This window comes from Anolis sagrei, chromosome X (assembly GCF_037176765.1).
Source record: "Anolis sagrei isolate rAnoSag1 chromosome X, rAnoSag1.mat, whole genome shotgun sequence".
Lineage (NCBI taxonomy): Eukaryota > Metazoa > Chordata > Lepidosauria > Squamata > Dactyloidae > Anolis > Anolis sagrei.
Window position 1 is genome coordinate 55,236,951 of NC_090034.1, and position 22,980 is coordinate 55,259,930.

General features: G+C 45.4%; 1 protein-coding gene across 1 annotated transcript in view; it reads left to right on the forward strand.

The window, feature by feature from the left end:
* Positions 1-22,980, forward strand: part of PTPRS (protein tyrosine phosphatase receptor type S) — a 214,728-nt gene that overhangs the window by 69,021 nt on the left and 122,727 nt on the right. The window contains exons 3-6 of the mRNA XM_067473477.1: positions 3,663-3,808; positions 6,476-6,617; positions 14,495-14,683; positions 18,750-18,758. Coding sequence (XP_067329578.1) covers positions 3,663-3,808; positions 6,476-6,617; positions 14,495-14,683; positions 18,750-18,758 — 486 coding nt within the window. The remainder of the gene's footprint in view (positions 1-3,662; positions 3,809-6,475; positions 6,618-14,494; positions 14,684-18,749; positions 18,759-22,980) is intronic.

Here is a 22,980-nt window from a genome sequence, read left to right on the forward strand (position 1 = left end):
GGTACCGCTTTAATAGAAGTAATAGAAGGCACCCATGTAGACATGCTGCTGATTCAATTGGGAGAGTGTCCAAGAACAACAAATCTCGGCATGGAAGACGGAGCGACAGCACCTTCCCGTGACTAGAGTCGAGCACAGCCTCCAGATGTCAGAGATGGAAAATATGGGAAGCCTTTACCTCTATTTATGTATTATACAAAAATTGTATAACGGCATTGAACGTTTGCTGTATATTTGTACTTCAATCTGCCCTGAGTCCCCTCAGAGAGATAGGGCAGAATATAAATAAAGTATATTATTATTCTATTATTATTATTACTCTCAGCTGAAGAACAGGAGACGGACTATCAATGGACAACGAAAGAGATTGCAACATGGGTTGAAAGCTAACCTTAAAATACATGGCATAAACACTGAGAAATAACTGGGAAGCCCTAGAACTGGAGGTCAGCTGTTACCAACAGTGCTATGGATTCTGAAGAGGCACAAATAAAGGCAAAAGGGAGAAGCATGCCGAGAGGAAGAAGCCATCTTTTCGGGACTTCCTCACTGCTAAAGACTATGCAGATCCAGGACAGGTTTCCACAGTCCCTTACGGACCCTCTTCCAGACTCTACTTCTGGAACACAATCAGACTCATGGGCCAGGAGGAATCACCCATGGTGATTATAAGTTTGGTGGGACACTGACCCTCTTTGGTAGAAAGGCCTTGGGAAACTACGAGTCCCCATGGGGATATAAATAAAGTTGACTTGACGTGACTTTCAGGATTCCGCTGCATCGAGCCCTGGCAGTTCAAGAGGTGTCAGGGTACATTCATTCTCCAGTACAGAGACACCCGCAAGAACTGTAGACAGCCTTTCTGACCGGCTCCGAGCCGAAGCCGACGCAGATTGGAGCGGATAATGCCAACCGTAGCGATGAAGCTCACCTCTCTTGTCAGGCGCGCATGTTTGGCGTGTTCTGTTGAATCCAGCGACGGGAACAGAACACGCTGGAGGCCGTGCGGAGGGCTGGAGTTCGAGAGACGTGGTGTCGCCAGGCCCAGAAAGGCTTGCCATTTGGTTCAGGCCCTTCCCGTTTTGCTGCCGCCCTCGCCTCTTTATGGCCAAAGATCCCCATACACACGCACACAATTATATGATGCCTTTATGTTCTTTTTGTTGTGACTTTTCAGGTACTCCTCTAAAGGAGTACAGGCAAGTCCCCGAGTTACAAATGTCCGACTTACAAATGACTCATAGAGAATCTACCCCTCGGGAGGGAAACCCACTCCTGAAATAGTTATTATCATGCGGAAAAGGTGCCTTCACTGAAGCTTTATCTATGTTTCCACAACAAGCCAAATTTCCCAAAATCCAATTATCACAGGACAGAAAGTGAGGTGGAATCTTCTGAACAGAGGCATAGACAGCAAAACAAACACCACAGGGGTGTTAGCCCTTCCCTATGCTATCCAGAGTCTGTCTCTGTCTCTGTTTCTGTCTCTCTCTATATATATATGTATACACACACACATACACACACACATACACAGCTTGAGGACCTGGAGTTGCCTGTGTTATTTGAAAAAGTCAATTTTTTAATTGTACAAAATGCATAAGGTTGTGGGTGAACTGCAATTCCCATCCAGCCAGGTCAACCCTGGGAAATTCCATCAGTCCTTAAAGTTTGTTATGTTGGGCAAGTTTGCTCTAGATGTGTTATCATTGGGGTTCAGTATACTCTCTGGCTGCAGGGTAAACTATAACTCCCACTATTGTGAGTCAGTCTCGTCAAACCCCTCCAGTAGGTTGAGTTAGTCATGGGGGTTCTGTGTGCCAAGTTTGGTCCAGGTCCATCATCAGTGGAGGTCACTGTTTCTCTGGTTGTGGGTGAACTACAACTCCCAGAAAGGAAGGTCATTTCCCTCCAAACTCCTCCAGTAATCAAATTTTGGCATATCAGGTATGTATGCCAAGTTGGGACCAGATCCATCTGTGTTTGGGTTCACAGTGCGCTCTGGAGGTCGGTGAACTACAACCCACAACCTACAATCCCCAAAACAAGATGAATTTTCCCCAAAGACCTCCAGTATTTTTTGGTGGTTATGAGGGTTCTGTGTGCCAAGTTTGGTCCAATTCCACCTTTGGAATTGGACCTTTGGAATTCCAATTTCACCTGCAATCACCTTTGGTGGAATTCAGAGTGCTCATTAATTGCAGGTGAATTATAACTCCAAGTAATTACTACTCCAAAACGTCCAGGCCAATTCCCCTCAAAACCCACCAATATTCAAATTTGGGCATATTGGGTATGCATGCCAAGTTTGGTCCAGATGCATCATTGTTTGAGTTCATAAGTGTTCTCTGGATGTAGGTGAACTACAGCTGCTATAAATCCCTTCAAAGACCTCCAATATTTATTTGCTGGTCATGGGGGTTATGTGTGCCAAGTTACTTCCAGGTCCATCATTGGTGGAGTTCAGAGTGCAGCTCTCAGATTGCAAGTGAACTATACATTCCAGTACCTACAACTCCTATAAATCATGGTGAATTCTCCCCAAATCTCTCTACTATGTTCAGTTGCTGATCAATTCCTCTGTTTGCTGTGTGCCATAGGAAAAAATAGGAAAGGGTTATGGGAGAGGCAGTGGGCAGGGTCATGCAAATCCACATCAGTGGAGAGAGTAAAAAAGACTGGGATGTCTCTGGTGGAGGAAAAACATGAAATCTAGGTTGAAATTGTCCTTGTACGAAAGCCTTCACTTGGGCAGTATGGTGTTGGTGGAGGACATTGGCAGGGCTCTTGTACATGTTCACAGCACTATAACCTGCGATGTCATTGGAGGGAGGACCATTGGTGTCTCCTAAATAGTGGGAGCTATAGCTGTTTGTTGAGGCAGGGTCTTGTCTGTGTAAGTTGACACCCTAGCCACACACACATATACATATTTTCACTTTTATTATGTCTATAGATTCGCTTGGAGTTACACTAAAAATGTCCCTGTTCCGACTTTCAAACAAATCCAACTTAAGAACAAACCCACAGAATCTGTCTTGTTCGTAACTTTGGGAATGCTTGTATTGAACTCCATTCGGGAATCCTTGGATCTTTGGCTCAGTGAGAGACACACTGTAAAACAAATGCCACTTTAATTGCCATGGCTCCATGCTATGGACACCCGGAAGCTGTAGTTTCCCAAGGTCCTCCGCCTTCTCTGCCCAAAAGTGCGAACTACAAATCCCAAGGCTCGGGGGTTCGGTGTGCAATGCAAGCTGTGCCAATTCGAAAGCAAAGAGTGCAGCTGCTTGCCATTCTGCCCTTCTCCCCTCCGCTTCTTTCTGTCTTGTTGTTTTGAAATGTATTGGAATATTTAAGTAGCCGAACTACAGCTGTGCTGGGGTAAAAAATTGAGTTTTCTTGTTAAAGGGTTGGGTGAGAATTTACCCCTTGGATCGTTACATTGCCTTCTGTCGTTCAAAGAGAAAACATTGAATCTCTGATAGTTGCCGGACCCCTCTGGCGTGAGAGGTTCCGGGAGGAGAGGAACTACATATCCCAACCCCTCCATCAAGCAAAAGTCACTCTCTCTCCCATTGTTGCCAACAGTTGTGGGACTCACCCTAATCCTATCTTCCCCTTTTCCCCCTTCTTTCTCTCTCTCTGCCTGGCCGGAAAAGGTCCTCCGGTGTTCATCAAGAGTCCGGTGGACCAGATCGGGGTCTCAGGAGGGGTGGCCTCCTTCGTGTGCCAAGCCACTGGCGACCCCAAGCCCCGTGTGACCTGGAACAAGAAGGGCAAGAAGGTGAACTCCCAGCGCTTTGAGGTGAGCATCTGGCAGGGTTGTGTTTGCACTGGATATTTATACCTGTTTGATATTGCTTTTAAGTGTTGCAAGTGACTTAAATATCGATTATTATTATTATTATTATTATTATTATTATTATTATTATTATTGACACAAATGCACAGCATGTCACAGCAAACGAGATCTATATGCTGGATTTCGTATCACAAAATCACAAATCGAACACTTCCCAAGCGTCTAGGACTGTGTGATGTATTTTCGAATGATGCGCGCAGATCCAAGTAAGGTGGCCTTTTGCAGATTGTGACTTTGTCAATGTTTATTGTTTCCAAATGCCGGCTGAGATCTTTTGGCATGACACCCAGTGCGCCAATGACCACTGGGACCACCTGTACTGGTTTATGCCAGAGCCTTTGCAGTTCGATACTATTATTATTATTATTATTATTATTATTATTATTATTATTATTCTCTTCCCCTCTCTCCATATCCCTCTATCCCTACCCCCCCTCTCTTTCCCTCTGTCTCTTTTCCTGTCTTTGCCTTTATCTCTGTCTCTGTCCCTATCTATCCCTCTCTCTTCATATCTCTGTCTCTGTCTCTGTCTCTGTCCCTATCCTTATCTATCCCTATCTGTATCCCTATTGATCCCTCTCCCTCTATCTACATCCATATCTCGGCCTCTGTCATCTCTATCTCTCTCCCTATCTCTCTATATCTTTCCATATCCATCACTATCTCTATATCTCACTGTTGCTATAATTATTCTTATCTATCCCCCCCCCCCCATATATTATATATGCAGTAGGGTCTCGCTTATCCAACATAAACGGGCCGACAGAATGTCGGATAAAGAAAAAGCCCTTCTTTCAGCCCCACGCCTTCCCGCCAGGACCCTCACCTTTTTGCACAGCCACCTAGCTGGGTCACTGTGCCACTTTGAGTCCCCCCAGGAGTGAGAAAGGCGGTATATAAGTACTGTAAATAAATATAAGAGAGGAGAAGGGGAAAGTGCACGGTCTCCCCTCTCGGCCTCAATAATAATAATAATAATAATAATAATAATAATAATAATAACAACAACAACAACAAAAACACTTTATTTGGACCCCGCTACCATCTCCCCAAGGGACTCGGTACGGCTTACATGAGGCCAAGCCCAAACACAACAATACAAGCGATAATAACAACAATACAGCAATTTAAAAACATAGACAATAAAATACACAACATTATCAATAAGACAACACATAATTAAAAACAGTGGGAAGGCCAAATGTAGAGTTAAAATTGGAAATAATGCTGGGACATGGACGAAGGGTCCTCCTCTCCTCCGCCTGGCTGCAATCTTTACTCTTTTTGGCCATTATCCTTACTCTACCTGCTTTTTTCTATTTTGAAGACAGACACGCATGCACACACTCCCGTTGCCATGTTCAAAGGGCAAGGAGGGAGTGAATCAGGAGTGTGGTCCTAGCCCCCGAAGTGGGAGAGAAAGGGGCAAATCACCGCCACCCTTGTCCTTTGCGACGGTGGCAGCTCCTCAGAAGTAGCGTCTCCGTATTGATGCGGGAAAAAGGAGGAAGGGGGCAAAGGAGGTGGGAGAGAAGTTAGAGGAAAAGAAAAGATGGGAAAGAAGGAATGGAAGAGAAGGAAAGAAAGAAAGGAAAAAGGGGGGAGGGAAAGAAAGAACAGCTGGGTCGCTGTGCTGAGAGAGGAGGAGAGGCCGCATACCTTCCTCTCCTCCTCATGTGCCTTCCTCTCCTCTCTTGTGCACTTCCTCTCCTAATCACTTACACCTTCCTCTCCGCGCTCGCGCACCTTCCTCCCCTCCTTAGGTCTTCCTCTCCTCTCCCATGCATGTTACTCTCCTCTCTTGTGCCTTCCTCTCCTCCACTCTCGCGCCTTCCTCTCCTCCTCTCTCATGCACATTCCTCTCCTGTCTCGTGCATCTTTCTCTCCTCTGTCACACCTTCCTCTCATCCTCTCTTTCACCTTCCTCTCATCCTCTCTCACGTTTATTCCTCTCCTCTCGCTCCTTCCTCTCCTCCTTGCGCCTTCCTCTCCTCTCTCACATCTTTCTCTCCTCCTCTCTCTAGTGCCTTCCTCTCCTCTCTCACGCACATTCCTCTCTTCCTCTCTTGCGTACCTTCCTGTTCTCTTCTCTTGCTGTGCCAAGAGGGGAAGAGAGGTGGCCATGCCAGGCTTCCACAGGTTCCAGCCTCTCTATCCCATTTCAGTCTTACCTCCTTTCCCACCACAGTTTCCCACTTTCCCAGCCCTTCTTTCTCACCCCAGTCTTTCCCACATTCCCAGCTCCCTTTCCCACCTCAATCTTTCCCACTTCTCCACTTTCTCACTTTGCAATCTTCCTTTCCCCATCCCAATCTTTTCCAGCTGGTGGGGTTTGGGGGGCATTGATAGAGGATGATGGGAGTCCAGCCACATCTGTAGAGCTGTGTAAATCCCACCAACGAATAATTGAAAGTACCATATGCATGTATGTTTGTTCCACTAAATCAAACCAAACAAAATCCTCCTATTAGTGCAAATACCAGCTTTAGGTCTTGCTCAAGAGAGAGAAGTGGGGTAATAATAATAGTATTAATGACAAATAATGATAATAGTATTAATCAGCTCAAAGGGACAGTGTCTCATCCTAAACCCATTTATTTTCCATTTCAGACAATTGAATTTGATGAAGGCGCCGGGGCGGTCTTGCGGATCCAGCCCCTTCGAACCCCCCGGGATGAGAATGTCTACGAATGTGTCGCCCAGAATTCGGTCGCCGAGATCACCGTCAGTGCTAAGCTCACTGTCCTGAGAGGTAAAGAACATCCTGAAACAGGACAAAGTTGAGGCCTTGTTTGGAATTGATCCCCAGCCCCCTTCTGCCATTAAGGAAGGCACCCTATAAGCCCTCCTGACAAAAGGCCATCCAGTCCAACCTCCTTCTGCCATTAAGGAAGGCACCATTCAAGCACTCCTAACAGAGGGCCATCCAGTCCAACCTCCATCTGCCATTCAGCTCAGGTCCACCTTCTTTAAAAACTTCAGGAGGGATCCCATCATGTCTGCTGGCTTTGTTAATTTTTTGTTGGCTGATGGCATTGCTGATTTCCTCCCAACTAGGCAGTGGTGCAAGCTCACCCCTGGTTTGTTGTTGTGGGATCCAAGCCCTCCTGACAGAGGACCATCTAACTTCAAACCTCCAGAGAAGGAACCTCCATGACACATATCCCACTCTCAAGCAGCTCTTCTCATCAGGAAGTTCTTGCTAACCTTTAGCTGGAATCTCTTTTCCTGCCATGTGAATCCGTTGCTCCCTTGTGCTTCTGGAGCAGCAGACAACAAGTGTTCCCCTCCTTGATGTGGCCTCCATTTCAGAATATTTAAACATGTTGTGTTTGCTTTCTCTTCTACAAGCTAAATCTCCCCAGCTCTCTCCGAGGTATTCATAGTCTCCAGACCTTTGGCCATTTTGGTCCCCCTTCCCTGGATCCCTTCCAGCTTGTCAATGCCCTTCTTGGATCGTGCCGCCCGTTTCCCAGATGGCCTTGCCTTCAAGCCTTGGCGTGCCTGGCAATCTGTGTTGCGGCAGCGTTGGCAAGCGGGTGCGTGTCGGCCCAAGAGGGACTGACAAACAGCGGCGCATGGCCCCAACAGCTGCCACCCTCATTATGCGCCGTCACAGGCGGCTTCGCCTCTCCCCTGTTCACCCCACAACCGTGCAGCTCGTTCTCTCTCTCTCTTTCTCGTAAGGCCTCGTTAGGCCACTTGTTAATTGCTGCCGCACACGGCTTGAGCAAAACACCATGATCATGTTGAAATATTGGAAAGGATGTTCTTTGTTTACAAGTCTACAGCAATGACTTCCAATGGCATGAAAAGAGATTCCACCTAAACATTAGGGAGAACTTCCTGACAGTAAGAGCTGTTCAATGGAGAACATGCTGCCTGGGAGTCCAATGGAGTCTCCTCCTCTGCAGGTTTTGAAGCAGAGGCTGATGACCATTTGCTGGGAGGGATTGGATGGTGTTTTCCTGTATGGCAGGGTAAAGTTGGACTGGATTGCCCTTGAGGTCTCTTCCAACTCTGCCTCATTGAATGCAATGAAGAGTTTCCACCTTATTGCCTGAAAGATGGATCGTGTCGCATGGTGACCCCTTGGAGAGCTGTCAACCTTCCTACTTGGTCTTCAACTCCCATCTTGAATGGGAGATGTTCACTGGAATGGAGGTGATATGAGATTTGAAGTTTACTTCCTGTCACACACTTCTAGAACCGTGTGTAATGATCTTCTAGTTGGACCGCGGGCTTGTGATGCACCCAGCTCAAGGAAGGATGAACTGTTGGAACATATCTCATCTTGACTTCAGTTTAGTGGGGTTTCATCAAATGCAGTGCAATTGAACAGTGAAGGGCTTCCACATGTGTGTGTTTGTCTAGGTGTGCACCTTATTGCCTGAGAGATGGGTCTTGTTGCATGGTGACCTCTTGAGGCGCGGTCAATGTACCTACTTGGTCTTCAACCCGATTTTGAATGGGAGATGTTCACTGGGATGGAAATGATATGAGCCTTAAAGTCCACCTTCCTGTCACACACTTTTACAAATGTGTGTGATGGTCTTCTTGTTGGACCGTGGGCTTGTGATGCATCCAGCTCAAGGAAGGCTGGAGTGTTGAACCATGATGTCTCATCTTGACTTCAGTTTAATGAGGTTTCATCAAATGCAGGGCAAGTGGGCAGTGTAGGGCTTCCACATGTCTTTGTGTGTGGCTAGGGGTGCACCCTATTGCCTGAGAGATGAGCCTTGGGGGTTCTGTGTACCAAGTTAATAGGTCCATCGTTGGTGGAGTTCAGAGTGCAGTTCTTAGATTGCAGGTGACCTATACATCCCAGAACCTACAACTCTTATAAATCATTGTGAATTCTCCCCGAATCTTTCTAGCATTTTAAGTTGCTAATCAAGTCCTCTGTTTGCTGTGTTCCATAGAAAAGAATAAGAAGGTTTAAGGGAGAGGCAGTGGGCGGAATCATGCAAATTTCACACCAAAGGGGAGAGTTAAAAAACCCACTGGTAAGCCTGAGGTGGAGGAAACACATACAATCTAGGATGAAATCGCCCCGTATGAAAGCCTTCACTTGGGTGGTGGGCAGTATTGTGTTGGTGGAGGACACTGGCAGGGCTCTTGGATATGTTCATGGCGTTCGATATAACCGAGAATGTCTTTGGAGGGAGGGCCATTGTTGTCTCCTGAGTAGTGGGACCTATAGCTGTTTGTGGCAGTGGGGGCTTGTCTGTGTAAGTGGACCCCCCACCCACATACAAATACATATTTTCACTTTTACAATAAATGGCACCAAACAAACCAGCAAAATAAGTTAAAGGTATATCGGGAAAACACACAAGAGACAACATAGTGGCTTACAGTAATAAGAACACAACATGAATCCTATCCAGAGGGAGACACAATAAAATGATAACACTGTAGAAGGAAAACACAGTCTAGGAGCCTCCAAGTAATATATTACGCCTCTTGCACAATTGATTGTAAGGTAGGTGTTTCACTTTATGATGCCTGAGATTACATTAGATTGCATTAGGAGAGAGATGTCTTGTTTCATTTTAGCTCCCAAATTTTGCAATGCCAAGAGAACGGGATGGAGAACAAGATCCCCCCAAATGCAGATGAGTGGGGCTACGGCTGCCAAGGTTTCCTCTGCATTTGTCCTTCGGACTCTGCTCCACTCCCTGTTTTTCTCAGACAGATTTATCCATTTGACCTTTCCCTGGCTTTCGGGGCTGCCGAGATCGACTTCCCTCTTTCCCCGGTGCCAGACTCATTTGTAACTGCTGGGAGCATTAAAGAGGACAAAGACTGAATCCATTAACCTCTGCGTTTTCACAAAGGAGCCAAGGAGCGGGTTTATTTTTTTTATTCCTTTTTTATTCTTCGGATCCTTTACCATCCTTTTCTTTTTTGCTTTTTTGCTTGATGAGCTTCCAACATCTTACTTCATTATCTCTGCCAGCCCTTCATAGATCTGGAATGGAGCCCCAGAGGCCATCTAATCCACCTCCCTTCCGCCAGGCAGGAAGATACAATCCAAGCCCTCCCAACAGATGGCCATCCAACCTCAGTTTAAAGATGGGGAGTTTGGCACTACATTTATCATGTCAGAAGTGAATTGAGGATATAGTTAAAAGTGTGTATGTATGTGTGTGTGTGTGTATGTGTGTGTATATATATATATATATATATATATATATATATATATTTAAAGCCACAAACAAAGTTAAAAACTTGGCATTATGCTAAATTTCCTTTGAGCAGAAGCTGGCCACTTGGAGTGCCTCTGGTGTCACTGTGAGAAGGTCCTCCATTGTGCATCCGGCAGGGCTCAGGCTGCATTATAGTAGGTGGTCTGTGGTTTGCTCTTCTACACACTCGCATGTCGTGGACTCCGCTTTGTAGCCCCATTTCTTAAGATTGGCTTTGTATCTCTGTTCAGCGCCTTCCATGTCACCGAGTCTTCTACGTGCCCAGGAGGGAGTTTCTCATCTGATATCAGCCATTGATTGAGGTTCTGGTTTTTTGCCTGCCTCTTTTGGACTCTCACTTGCTGTGGTGTTCCTGCGAGTATCTCTGTAGATCTTAGAAAACTATTTCTTGATTTAAGGCTGGTTGATATCCGAACAGAGGAAGGGCCGCAGATGTCAATACCTTGGTCCTTTCATTATAGGTTGCTACTTCCCGACAGATATCAGGTGGTGCAATGTTGGCTAAACATTGTAATTTCTCCCGCGGTGCCAGGCATAGACATCTTGTGATAATACAGCATGTTTCATGAAGAGCTACATCCGCTGTTTTAACGTGGTGAGATGTATTCCGCACTGGGCATGCGTACTCAGCAGCAGAGTAGCAAAGCACAAGGACAGATGTCTTCACTGTGTCTGGTTGTGATCCCCAGGTTGTGCCAGTCAGTTTTTGTATGATATTATTTCTAGCACGTACATTTTGCTTGATAGTCAAGCAGTGCTTTTTATAAGTCAGAACACAGTCCAGAGCGACTCCCAGGTATTTGAGTGTGCTGCAATGCTCCAGTGGGTTTCCTTCCCAGGTAATCCTCAGAGCCTGAAATGCTTGTCCTTAAACACACGTCTGCATTTTAGATGGATTAGGGATCAGCTAGTTTTTCCTGTAATAGGCAGTAAGATCACCTAAAGCTTCAGAAGCTTCTGTTCAACCATTTCACAGTTCCCTGCTTGAGTGGTGATGGCACAATCATCAGCATAGATTAAACTTTGTCCTTTCTGGTATTTGTGTAGATGTTAAACATTGAGCAAGCACACTCCCCAGAGGCAGGCCATTCTGCTGATTTAGCCATCTGCTTCTCTGATACTGGAACTCAACAAAAAAGCTCCTGTTTTGTAGCAGATTTCCTATGAAGCGAAATAGATGAAAGGACATTAAATGAATACCAGAATCATAATGGAAGGACCATCCAGTCCAACTTCTTTCTGCCAGGCAGGAAGATACAATCCAAGCCTTCCCGACAGATGGCCATCCATAGGAATTCTGAGAGATTTTCATCAATAAGTAAATCAGGAAAATCCAAGAGGGATGACTGTCATGATAAGACCATGCCTGGTGCTCCAGTGGGAAGCCTCTTCCCACTGACCGCGTCTTCTCGCTGTTTGCGATCTGAGATGGACCTTCTTGTACATAGAGGATTGGATTTGAAACCCATAAGAAAAGCCATGCTGAATTCAATGTGCATATCTTCAGACACCATTTTTGGCGACCCCGGTGGGACCCCAATCTGACAGCTGTCTTCCTGATCATGCATCTTTCTGTAACTGATGCCCCGCCAGTATGTTCATACATGGCAACAGCACTGTCAGAATGGATGGGGGGTGCAGTCACAAAGCGGGTGCCTCACTCACCCTGAATACGCGAGGGATGCATCGGGCTCTGGGAGTCGCCTCCTCCTCCTCCTCTTTCTCTGCCGCCAATCTCATCTCCAATCTCATCACGCCCCGTGGCCGCCGTTGTTTTAATTAAACTCCGAGGAATTTGCACAATGTGCCACCAAGATTAACATTTTTGTTTAATTAGAAACGCTCAGTAATAAGAGTTGTTGCACGTCTCCCCCAACTTTCCCTGCCGCCGCTCCCCCACATGCCATATCCAGCCTTCTCTCTTTCTCACGCACATGCGCACACGGACAGGGTGCACACCCTGGTTGTCAAGAGAGGCACTTTTTCCTTCTCTCGGCAGATTAATTAGTTTGTGCAATTAACAAGTGTGGGCTCAGGCCAAGGAGAGGGGGCTCGGAAGGGGCACCGTGGGATGCATTCAGCGCATATTATTCTATGATGTCACTTCCAGCCAATCCGGCGCAAGGCCTCAGTGGCTTCAACTCACAACGCAATAACCGATCATCGGTTTGTGTCTGAATTCTATCCTTATGCAATTATAAATGGCATATGCATGGGAAGGCAAGGCAAATGATAAGACAATGGCAAAAAGGTCCACTCTGGTTTTGGGAAACGTTGCTCCACGTGCCTGATACGTGCATAGACATGCAGGTGGGGTTGATTGAAATATTTTTTTTTTAAATCAAGACATCATGCAGTGTAGAATGAATGCGCTTTAACACCACTTGAACTACCGTGGCTCAGTGCTGCAGAATAATGGGAGTTGTAGTTTGCACTCTTTGGCAGAGAAGGCTAAATATGTTTTAATGTATGTATTTCTGACGATGTTGTGTCCTGCCTCGAGGAGAGACAGGAAAGAGATGATAGTAGCGGTGATAATAGTAATACTACTACTACTACTACTACTAATAATAATAATAATAATAATAAACCTTGTCAAACTACATCTCCCTGTATTCCATAGCTTTGAGCCAGGATGGTTAAAGTGGGATCAAACCGTATACGTTCTACATTGTGGATGGGCTACACTATAATCATGATATCTCCATATATATACATGCTTGGGTACCCGGCGTAGCCCGGGTTATTCGAAAATGTCAATTTTTAATTGTACAAAATGCATAAGTTTGTGGACTAACTATAACTGACATCATGCCAGGTTAACCCTGAGAAACACCATCAGTACTTAAGTTTGTTATGTTGGGCAAGTTTGCTCTGGATGCATCATCAGTGGAGTTCAGTGTGCTCTCTGGAACCAGGGTAAACTGCAACTCCCACTATGGTGAGTCAGTCCCTCAAACTGCTCCAGTAGGTTGAGTTAGTCGTGGGGGTTCTATGTGTCAAGTTTGGACCAGGCCCATCATTTGTTTGGAGGTCACAGTTTCTCTGGATGTAGGTGAGCTACAACTCACTCAAATCAAGGTGAATTTTCCCCAAAGATGTCCAGTATGTTTTGCTGGTCACGAGGGCTCTGTATGCCAAGTTTGGTCCAATTCCATCTTTGGTGGAGTTCAGAGTGCTCATTGATTGCAGCTGAACTTTACATCCCAGTACCTACAACTCCAAAATGTCTAGACCAATTCCCCTCAAAACCCACCAGTATTACAAATTTGGACATATTGGGTATGCATGCTAAGTTTGGTCCAGATCCATCATTGTTTGGGTTCATAGTGTGCTCTGGATGTAGGTGAACTACAGCTACTACAAATCCCTCCAAAGACCTCCAGTATTTTTTGTTGGTCATGGGCGTTCTGTGTGCCAAGTTAGTTCCAGGTCCATCATTAGTGGAGTTCAGAGTGCGCTTAGATTGCAGGTGAACTATACATCCCAGGACCTATAATTCCTATAAATCATGGTGAATTTTCTCCAAACCTCTCTAGTATGTTCAGTTACTGATCAATTCCTTTGTTTGCTCTGTGTCATAGAAAATAATAGGAAAGGGTTATGGCAGAGGAGTGCGCAGGTTCATGCAAATTCCACACCAGTAGAGAGAGTAAGGAAGAAAAACAAAATCTAGGATGAAATTGTCCTTCATTTGCAGTATGGTGTTGGTGGAGGACATTGGCAGGGCTCTTGGACATGGTTACGGCACTCTCTATAACCTGCAATATCATTGGAGGGAGGGTCTTTGGTGTCTCCTGAGTAATGGGAGTTATAGCTATTTGTGGACGTGGGAGCTTGACGGTGGAAGTGGATACCCCAGCCGCCTATATACATATTTTCACTTTTATTATGTGTATAGATGTGTGTGTGTGTGTGTGTGAACGTATGTTTCTACCACAAAGGTTCCTGCATGGCTTGATGGGTCTTTTTTCTACGGTATAAATGTCCCCTAGGAGTTTGAGAGACCAGGGTTCAAATCTCCGCTTGGCCCTGAAAATCCACTGGATAAGCTCAATCACTTTGTGTCTCAATCAAGTCATAAAAGTGGGACATTATTATTAATAATAATTTGGCAGATTGCACTCTCATCCCACAGAAGGAGACCACAGTAAACTCTCTCCTGACAAATTCTTCCTCTGTTTTCATCCAAAACACTGACTCCTTACATTGTCCATTTGGATAGACAAGGTATAAAGTATCCTTATCCATTTCGTTGTCTTTGCCATGTGCTTTGAAGTTACGTAAACCACCTGCAGTCATTAACATGCTTTACCCTTAATATCCTGCATTTGGACCCCCTTCCCTGACTTCCTCCAAGGTCCATGGACTATTCAGGGACTATTCTGACCCGTTTCCGCTTTGTTGTTTTGCGCAGAGGACCAGTTGCCACCGGGCTTCCCAGTCATTGATATGGGGCCCCAGCTGAAGGTGGTGGAGCGCACCCGGACAGCCACCATGTTGTGTGCGGCAAGCGGGAATCCGGACCCCGAAATTGCCTGGTTTAAAGACTTCCTCCCCGTCGACCCCAGTGCGAGCAATGGACGTATCAAGCAACTGAGATCAGGTAGGAGAGGAGCCGAGGTGAGCTTTTCCCAATGTTCATATTCCGGAGTGTATGGAGCTAGTATGCGACTCGCTTTGGGTGCATTCTTTCTGTTGCTATTGTCAAGGCCCATTGCAAATTTGTGGAGGGTGACGGGGAAAGCCTTTCCCTGGTCTTGAGCATTCACCGACCCTCTCTGGAGTGTTGCCTTCAGACCTTACTGTCACTATTAACCCTTGCTCACACTTAGCTGTTGCATCTACATCCACCTGAAGCAAAACGGATCACTTGCTGCCTTCAGGTAAGTCAGTCTACTGTTGCCAGAGAGGCTCCACCATGCCCAGGATTCCTGTGAAACTGAGGAAATCTAAGGAAGACCCAACAAAGAGGCAAAGCTTTGAGTGCGCCTGCACTGTAGGATTGATATCATTCGGCACTGCTTTAGCTCAATTTTATGGAATTGTGGGACTTGTAGTTTGTTGACAAGTCAACAACTGTGTCATGTAATTCCATACCTTTGAGTGCTGGTGGTGAAAGTGGTGTCAAACCTATTATTATTATTATTATTATTATTATTATTATTATTATTTCTTACCTATCTCTCCTTGTGGCTCAAGGCATTAATTAGTGTCACCGCACCCTCAGACTTCTGCTCCCAGGATCGCTGACCGTTGGCCAAATCAGCGGTGGATTCTGGGAGTTGAAGTCTCTTAATGCATAGAGTAAGGTTTAATTCTGAAGTGCCAGTCTTAGAGCTGAGGAGAGACGAATAATAATAATAATAAATGTAGAGTCTCGCTTATCTGACATAAACGGGCTGGCAGAATGTCGGATAAATGAAAATGTTGGATAATATGGAGTCTCCTACCGTTACTTGTCCGACGCTGCGCTAGACACCCAGAATGCTAACAACAGGAACTCCAAGGGTTAAGGCAAGGCAATGCCTCTAGGCTAGAGTAGACCAGCAGTAAGTTCCCGGATGCGGAGCATGGAAATCACAGAGGGGAGGACGCTTCCACTTGGGGTCCTGCCTCTTTCCCCCTTTTCCTCCCTCCTCCTGCCATTTTCACTTATTGGGAATGGGGAGAGAGTTGGGGGGTGCTCCTTTAATTGAAGGGGAAATGCTAGAAGAAAAGGGGGGCGTTGGATGAGAGTGTCGGATAAGACGGAATGTCGGATAAGTGAGACTCTGCTCGAATGTAATAATAATAAGATTACGGAAGAGACTTCCAATAGACATCTAGTCTGGGCCCCTGCCATGAAAGAAAACATAATGCATCTTAACATGTGCAGGGAGCCCTTGTCCTTATTGTGGCCTAAATCTATGGCCACCGAGTAGTTTCCGTCTTTGGAAAGTGGACTGTAGAATGGCCTAGAGATGGAGAAAGTCTGAGGATTTGTATCTCACTTTTTAGATGGAAAGCGATTGTCCTCCCTGGCAGTCATCTCCCCATTCATCTGTTCTTAAACCAGTAATTTATTTCCTTTCAATTCTTCAGTGTCTTTCAATCTAGCTTTCCATCCCACGTTCTTCTGTTGGTGTCGTGTCGTGTTCCTCAAATGCATTCCAGTTTTGTGTTGGTGTGTATGTATCCGTTTTCCCCCCATGTAACAGCCTACCTAAAAGTTTCCCCGATCTTTAACCAAAATGAAAATAATCTTCTTTCTTTCCAATGACGTTGTCTCTTTTCAGCCAGGCAAGATATAGGAAAACAGTCTGTCTCCTATGGGGGAAGCAAATGGGTTTGCGGTGCCCTAGTTGACACCCCTTGAACTGTCATGGCTCAGTGCTATGGATTCCTAGAAGTTGTAGTTTAGCATGGTGTTATTCAAAGAGGGTTGGTGCACTATAGGTAAAGGTAAAGGTTTCCCCTTGACATTAAGTCTAATTGTGTCCGACTCTGCTAATCTCCATTTCTAAGTTGAATAGCTGGTGTTGTCCATAGACACGTCTTAAGTCATGTGGCTAGCATGACTGCATGGAGCACCGTTACCTTCCTACTGGAATTGTACCTATTGATCTACTAACATAATAATAATAATAATAATAATAATAATAATAATAATAATAATAACAACTTTATTTATATACCGCTCTATCTCCCCAAGCAGGACTCAGGGCGGTTTCCAAATAACATCTCCGAAACCTACAAGTAAACAGCATAACATGAAATTAACAAAACAACATAAGCATAAAATTATTACAATAACACATGTATATTAAAAATAATCCTGTCTGTTCAGCAATTAAAAAGCTGGGCCAAGGCTAGTGCAACCTCAAAATATGAGGGGGGCGGGAATTAAGTACAGTGCTATAACAGGCTAACGGCTAATAGCAATAGTACAGTGGTTCTCAACCTGGGGTCCCCAGATGTTTTTGGCCTACAACTCCCAGAAATCCCAGCCAGTATACCAGCTGTTAGGATTTCTGGGAGTTGAAGGCCAAAAACATCTGGGGACCCCAGGTTGAGAACCACTGCAATAGTAGGTACAGGTCTGTGACTGCTCATTTCCAGGGCCTATTAGAGGAATGACCGGGGTAATACGTAAGAAGTGCAAGGCCATATTTAACAGTGTTTGGGGCTGGACTAAAACTGGTCATTCTCAAAGGCTTGTTGAAACCACCAAGTCTTCAAGCTCGTATGAAAGGAGGGGAAGGATGGGGCCTGTCTTATTTCCCTTGGAAGGGTGTTCCAGAGGCGGCGGGGGGGGGGGGGCGCCACCAAGAAGGCCCTCTCTCGTTCCCACCAACCGTACTTGTGACGGTGGTAGGAGCGAAAGGAGTGCCTCCCCAGAAGATCTTAAGAGTTCACACCGGTTCATAGAAGGAGATGCGATCGCGGAGATAGGCTAGGCCCGAACTCATATCATCCACTTCAAAGCAGATAATCTTGAGTCAGAAACCTGGATTCTATGGCAATCTAGCCAGATTATTTGCTTTGAAGTGGATTATATGAGTCTAAATTGTCAAAGAACCCAGGTTTCTGGATCCAGACCATCTGCTTTGAAGTGGATGATGAGTCTAAACCAGGCCTGGGCCAACCCAGGGTCTCTGGACTCCAACTCCCACAATTCCCAACAGCATATTTTTGAACTGCTAGGTTGGCAGAAGCTGGAGCTAATGACAGGAGCTCACCCCGCTCCCCGGATTTGACCCGCCAGCCTTTTGGTCAGCAAGTTCTGCAGCTCAGTTGTTTAACCCACTGTGCCACCGCAGCCCCAGTTGGTGTGTTACCAAACTACAACTCCCAAATCCCATAGCATTGAGCCTTGGCAGTTAAAGTCGTGTCAAGCCGCATCCATTCTGCAACTAGATCCACTTTTGGGACTTTCTAGACAATCTTTCCATCCAATTATGTCAAGATGGGCTTTGGAGGGGATAATGAGAACAGTGTGTTGTCGATGGCTTTCATGGCCGGAATCACTGAGTTGCTGTGAGTTTTCCAGCCTGTATGGCCATGTTCCAGAAGCATTCTTCTTACCCACATCTATGGCAGGTTGTGAGATCTGTTGTAAACTAGAAACATGGGGACAGGAAACAAGCAGGGCCAGGTAATGCCTCCCAACAAAATATTCTCCCAGACAGGAAGCAGCCAGGCTTTGAAGCTGCAGGGCCATTCAATGTTAATCAAGGGGGTCAATTGCAACATTCACACCTGCCTCAAACAGACAAGAGTTCTTTCTCCTGCCCTGGACCTTCCACAGATATATAAACCCCGCTTTTTTAGTTTCCAACAGACTTCACAACCTCTTAGAATGCCTGCCATAGATGTGGGTGAAAAGTCAGGAGAGAATGCTTCTGGAACATGGCCAGACACCCCGGAAAACTCACAGCAAACCAATGAAAACAGTGTCACTCCAAACAAACTCCCACTTCGTGCAGAAAAGATTAAGTGCTCTGCTTTTTTGGGGAATCTCAACTTGTGTGTAGAAATGACTTGTCTGTCTGTGACGTCTCGTCGTGTCGTGCGTCTGTGCGTCCTGTTATCTTTAATTTCCCATTTGAAGTAACTGGCTTATAACAACGCTCTCCTTTTTTAATTTTCTTCCCCTTTTTTCTGTTTCCTTTTCATTTTGTTACATTCAGATACCTTTGGTAAGTGCGGTTTACACTTGGATCAATAATCCCTTTTAAAAAAAAATACCAAAACGACAAAAAGACCCAAACCTGCTACTATCCCGTCCCAGTCTCATCCCCTTTCCCTTCAACTAATCCCTTCTTAATGGCTTCCTCCCAACAGGCATGCGGCTTGTCTCTTGTACTAACGAATTTTCTTCAGTAGGGATAATTCTGCCCGTTTCAAACAACATACGTTCTTGACGTATCCATTCGAGGGAACAAACCCTTTTTGAAACACTTCCTCATTTTCTAAATAGATATTTTCAGAGAACATTGGAGTCCTTGCATTGCTTCCCCCAAATCCGTTGGACGCCTCAAAACTGCTGTTTCAAAGGCTTTCCTTTCTTTCTTTTTTTGACTTATTCGGTCGTCGAAGTTTCCCATGTTGTGTATGCAGTTTTGGGGGAAAAGATGCAACCTGGGCGTTTTGCCGAAAGATGGGGCCTAAATCACTAGCTCTGGGCCATACGTTTTTAAAAGGGAGGTGAGCCCCTTGAACCCCCTTTTGTGGGCCCTGAAGCTTTTGGGAAATGTGAATCTCTATAACCATTTGGGAAATGGGATTCCTAACCTTTTGGGAAAACCACTGGTCACAGGAAAGACATGACCTTGTTAGAAGTCACAACCTTTTTGGGAAAATGGCATTCACCAGCATTCATGCAAGGCAACTAGGTCTCTCCGCTGTTAAACTGATGTACCTACGAGAGTTGTTCATTAAAGATTTCCCCTGACCCACTTCCTGTGGACTGAGAGCAATGAAACTTGGCCCAGTTCTTAGTCTTTCTCTAGATAGGTTCCACCTAGGGACACATCCTTCTCCCATCTTTGTAAGCAACTGTAAACACCTCACTTGTAGAAGTCGACAGGTTGCTCCAAAAGCCACATTGTGACTTTGGAAATCAGAGTCTCATCATCTGAAAAATGCGTGCCCTTCAAAAATAACATCCTTGTTAGAAAGAGGTGGAAGTTCGATGGTGTGCGGTCAGCTGAAGAAGGGGGATGCGGTTGGATTTCAAAGCCACAGGAGCATGCTTCCATTTGGGCAACATCTGAGTTGTGAACTGGTGCAGTCTTGCAGAAGCCGGACACCTTTGGTGAGCATGCCACATCTCTTGGTTTTGATGGCCGCCCTTAGTTTCCGCAGCAGTGAAGCATAATATGCCCCAGTGATCATGGGACCCTTAGCTAGGAAATCCATCCATAGTACTCTGTGCTGTTTCCAAAATACTGTGAGCATGACCTTGCCTGCCAAGAGTTGGGTATGTGCCACCTTTGAAGGTAGTGAGTCACGATGCTTCCATTGCATCAACTGGACTTGAGTCTCAGGATCAGAGTGATGGACGCACATACCCAACTCTTGGCTTTCATCCTGTGTGATCACTGTTGAAAAGGTCCTCCTGGTTTCCATGGCACATTGTCAATGGAGCCTGAGAGCATTTGACTCTTTTCTGCTTCTGGAAAGGTGTGAGCAGCCAGGGGACCCAGCGAGCGAATACCTTATACATGTGAAGATGGTCATGGATTATTTTTTCTACGGACCCCACATTAATCTTGACATTTTGGGCTAGGCGGTGAATAGTTACACGGCAATTTTCCAAAATGGCAACCTCCACTTGCTGGATGGTGTGTTCATCAATAGCAGAGTGGGGTCGCCCTGGAATCAGCTGTTTCCGCCGAAGTCGGATCACATTTGAATTGATGATGCCAATTCTTGACTCCATCATATGATGGGGAATCCTCACCATAAACCTCTTTCATCTCATTGAACGTCCCCTTTGGTGTGCAGTCTTTCAAGTAAAGGAACTTGATGACTGCTCTGTATTCCACTGGGTCCATTATCAAACATTATCAAACTTCACATCACTTCAGCACCTGTCAAATCAAGTTCTGAGTTGTAAATTGGTACGTAACCTATAGAGACTTATATCATTACACATGTGCAGTTTCAGTGTCCTGTGATAAATAGAAGTGGGTCAGGGGAAATCTTTAATGAACGCCCCTATGTCTTTGGACTTCTAGGGACAAAGACATGCCAATGCACAAAAACATATATATTCAGCAGAGTTTCAGAAGTGTTCTTTTAGTTGCACAAAAACATCTACTCTCCCTTAAAATGTATTTGCTTTTAAATCGTGCTCTCAAAAGACAAAATAAACAGTCTTCTTTAAAAGTAACAGAGTTGATTTACTCACAAAACTTCATGTATACAGCATATAGGCACTCTAATTATGATTCCAGTTAAGTAGGATGTTGTAGTAGTTTCTCTGTGTAGGTAACACAGGGCTTCATCCTTAGAAACAACAGTCTATAGTCCAAAGCATCTCTCAGTTTTGAGAGTCTAATAAGACTCCAAGCATATTGTTCCTGCATTGAAGTCTAAACTGAACTGTTTCTGCAGTCTTCTTAAAGGCACACAGATGGCTTCTACTCTCTCTAAGAGTCTAACAGCTTCTATACAGCATACTGATCCTCCGGATGTCTAAATCAAACACTGAACTAAAATGGAGTCTTGAGTCCTGAACATGCCCAGTTCTGATCACATGGTCTGCAGCCCCTCCCACAACAAAAGGTCCATTTTTTTTTCGTCGTGTCAGGAATGACTTGAGAAACTGCAAGTTGCTTCTGTGCTGGTGTGAGATAATTGGCCGTCTGCAAGGACGTTGCCCAGGGGACGCCCAGATATTTTGATGTTTTATCATCCTTGTGGGAGGCTTCTCTCATGTCCCCGCATGAGGAGCTGGAGCTGACAGAGGGTGCTCATCCGCGCCCTCCCCGGATTCGATCCTGCGACCTGTCGGTCTTCAGTCCTGCCAGCACAGGGGTTTAACCCACTGCGCCACCGGAGGCTCCAAAAGGTCCATATTGTAGTGCAATTCAGAGTGCCAAGGTGTATATTAGAGTTCCCTTTCATTTGGTTTTTTTTTCAAAAAGAGATTGGATGGCCATCATGGTTTTGGGTAGGTTTGTAGCTCCCCCAGTTCGAAAGGATGGCACAGCTTTCCATTGGAAGCATTTGGAGCAATGTTGGCCACTGACTGCAAGGACAAGGGAAGTGTCCACATGGCACCTGAACCCAGATATAGAACTTCGTCTCCTTCACCACATAATCCTGACCTTTCTGGGGAGCTGCAGGAAACGGCTCTCAATCTTAACAAGTGGCAAAAGGCAGTGTTGCCTTCCTCCCACCCCTCATAGGCCCTTGTTTTGGCACTTTGTGCCATCTTCCTCCTAACCCTCTACTTAAGCGTTTGAGTAATTGGGGGTGCAAAGGGGAGGGGACATTAAATGGCGGGAAGGACAGAGAGAGAGAGAAGGAAGTTATACACAAGATGTACTAAGATGCCTTTCCACCAAGCCATTCCCCAACGGACTCTCTCTCTCTCCGTTCTTCTTTCTCTTTCCAAAACGCTCCAGGGATGTGTCACAGATGGCAGATATATATATATATATATATATATATATATATATATATATATATATATATAGTGGTTTTTTGTCTATTTTTATTATCACCGAATTTTGGAGACAGAAGGATGTGTTCGAGGCTGTTCTATTTCCACTGAATAAACCCACGATCCCCTGCTACTTCCCCTCCTCTTCCCTGCCCTTTCCTCCTCTCTCTCTTGGAATCGGTCGAGGCTCAAACAACTTGAACGCTCCCCTTTTCTTCCCGCTCCGGTACTTCCTTCCGGACTGTCTCCCTCCAAGCTAACTAGCCCTGCTTTGATTAACATTAACTAGCTATTAACCTTAATTAGAAGCTAACATCCTCCTCTCTTTAGATTCCCTTCCCTTGCCTTTTCTCTAACTGGAGCCTGAATCTAACTAGATCCTTTAACCATAAAATGTGTGCCCTCTCCCCAGTGACTAATAACAAAGAATAACCAGGTTTGTCGTTTACCTTTTATCCTGAAAATGAGGCATTAAGTGCTGCATGAAAGGAAGGAACGGCATTTTTAAGCAAAGGAGCAGGATTTGATAGGAAAAGGTTATCAACCGATTTGGTTTGGTGACCCTTTGGCAAATCAGAGTCTCAATTGGAACATCCCACAAAAAGAAAGAGTTTCACCATCTAGTCTTAGAGGCACGTCACCTCTCAAAAGGAACTTCTTTTCGGACCAAGCGCAATCTGTTGACTTCCAAAGATGAGCATGCGAGCCCTTGCTTTGTTTTCAGGATTGGGGTAAAAGCCTATCGA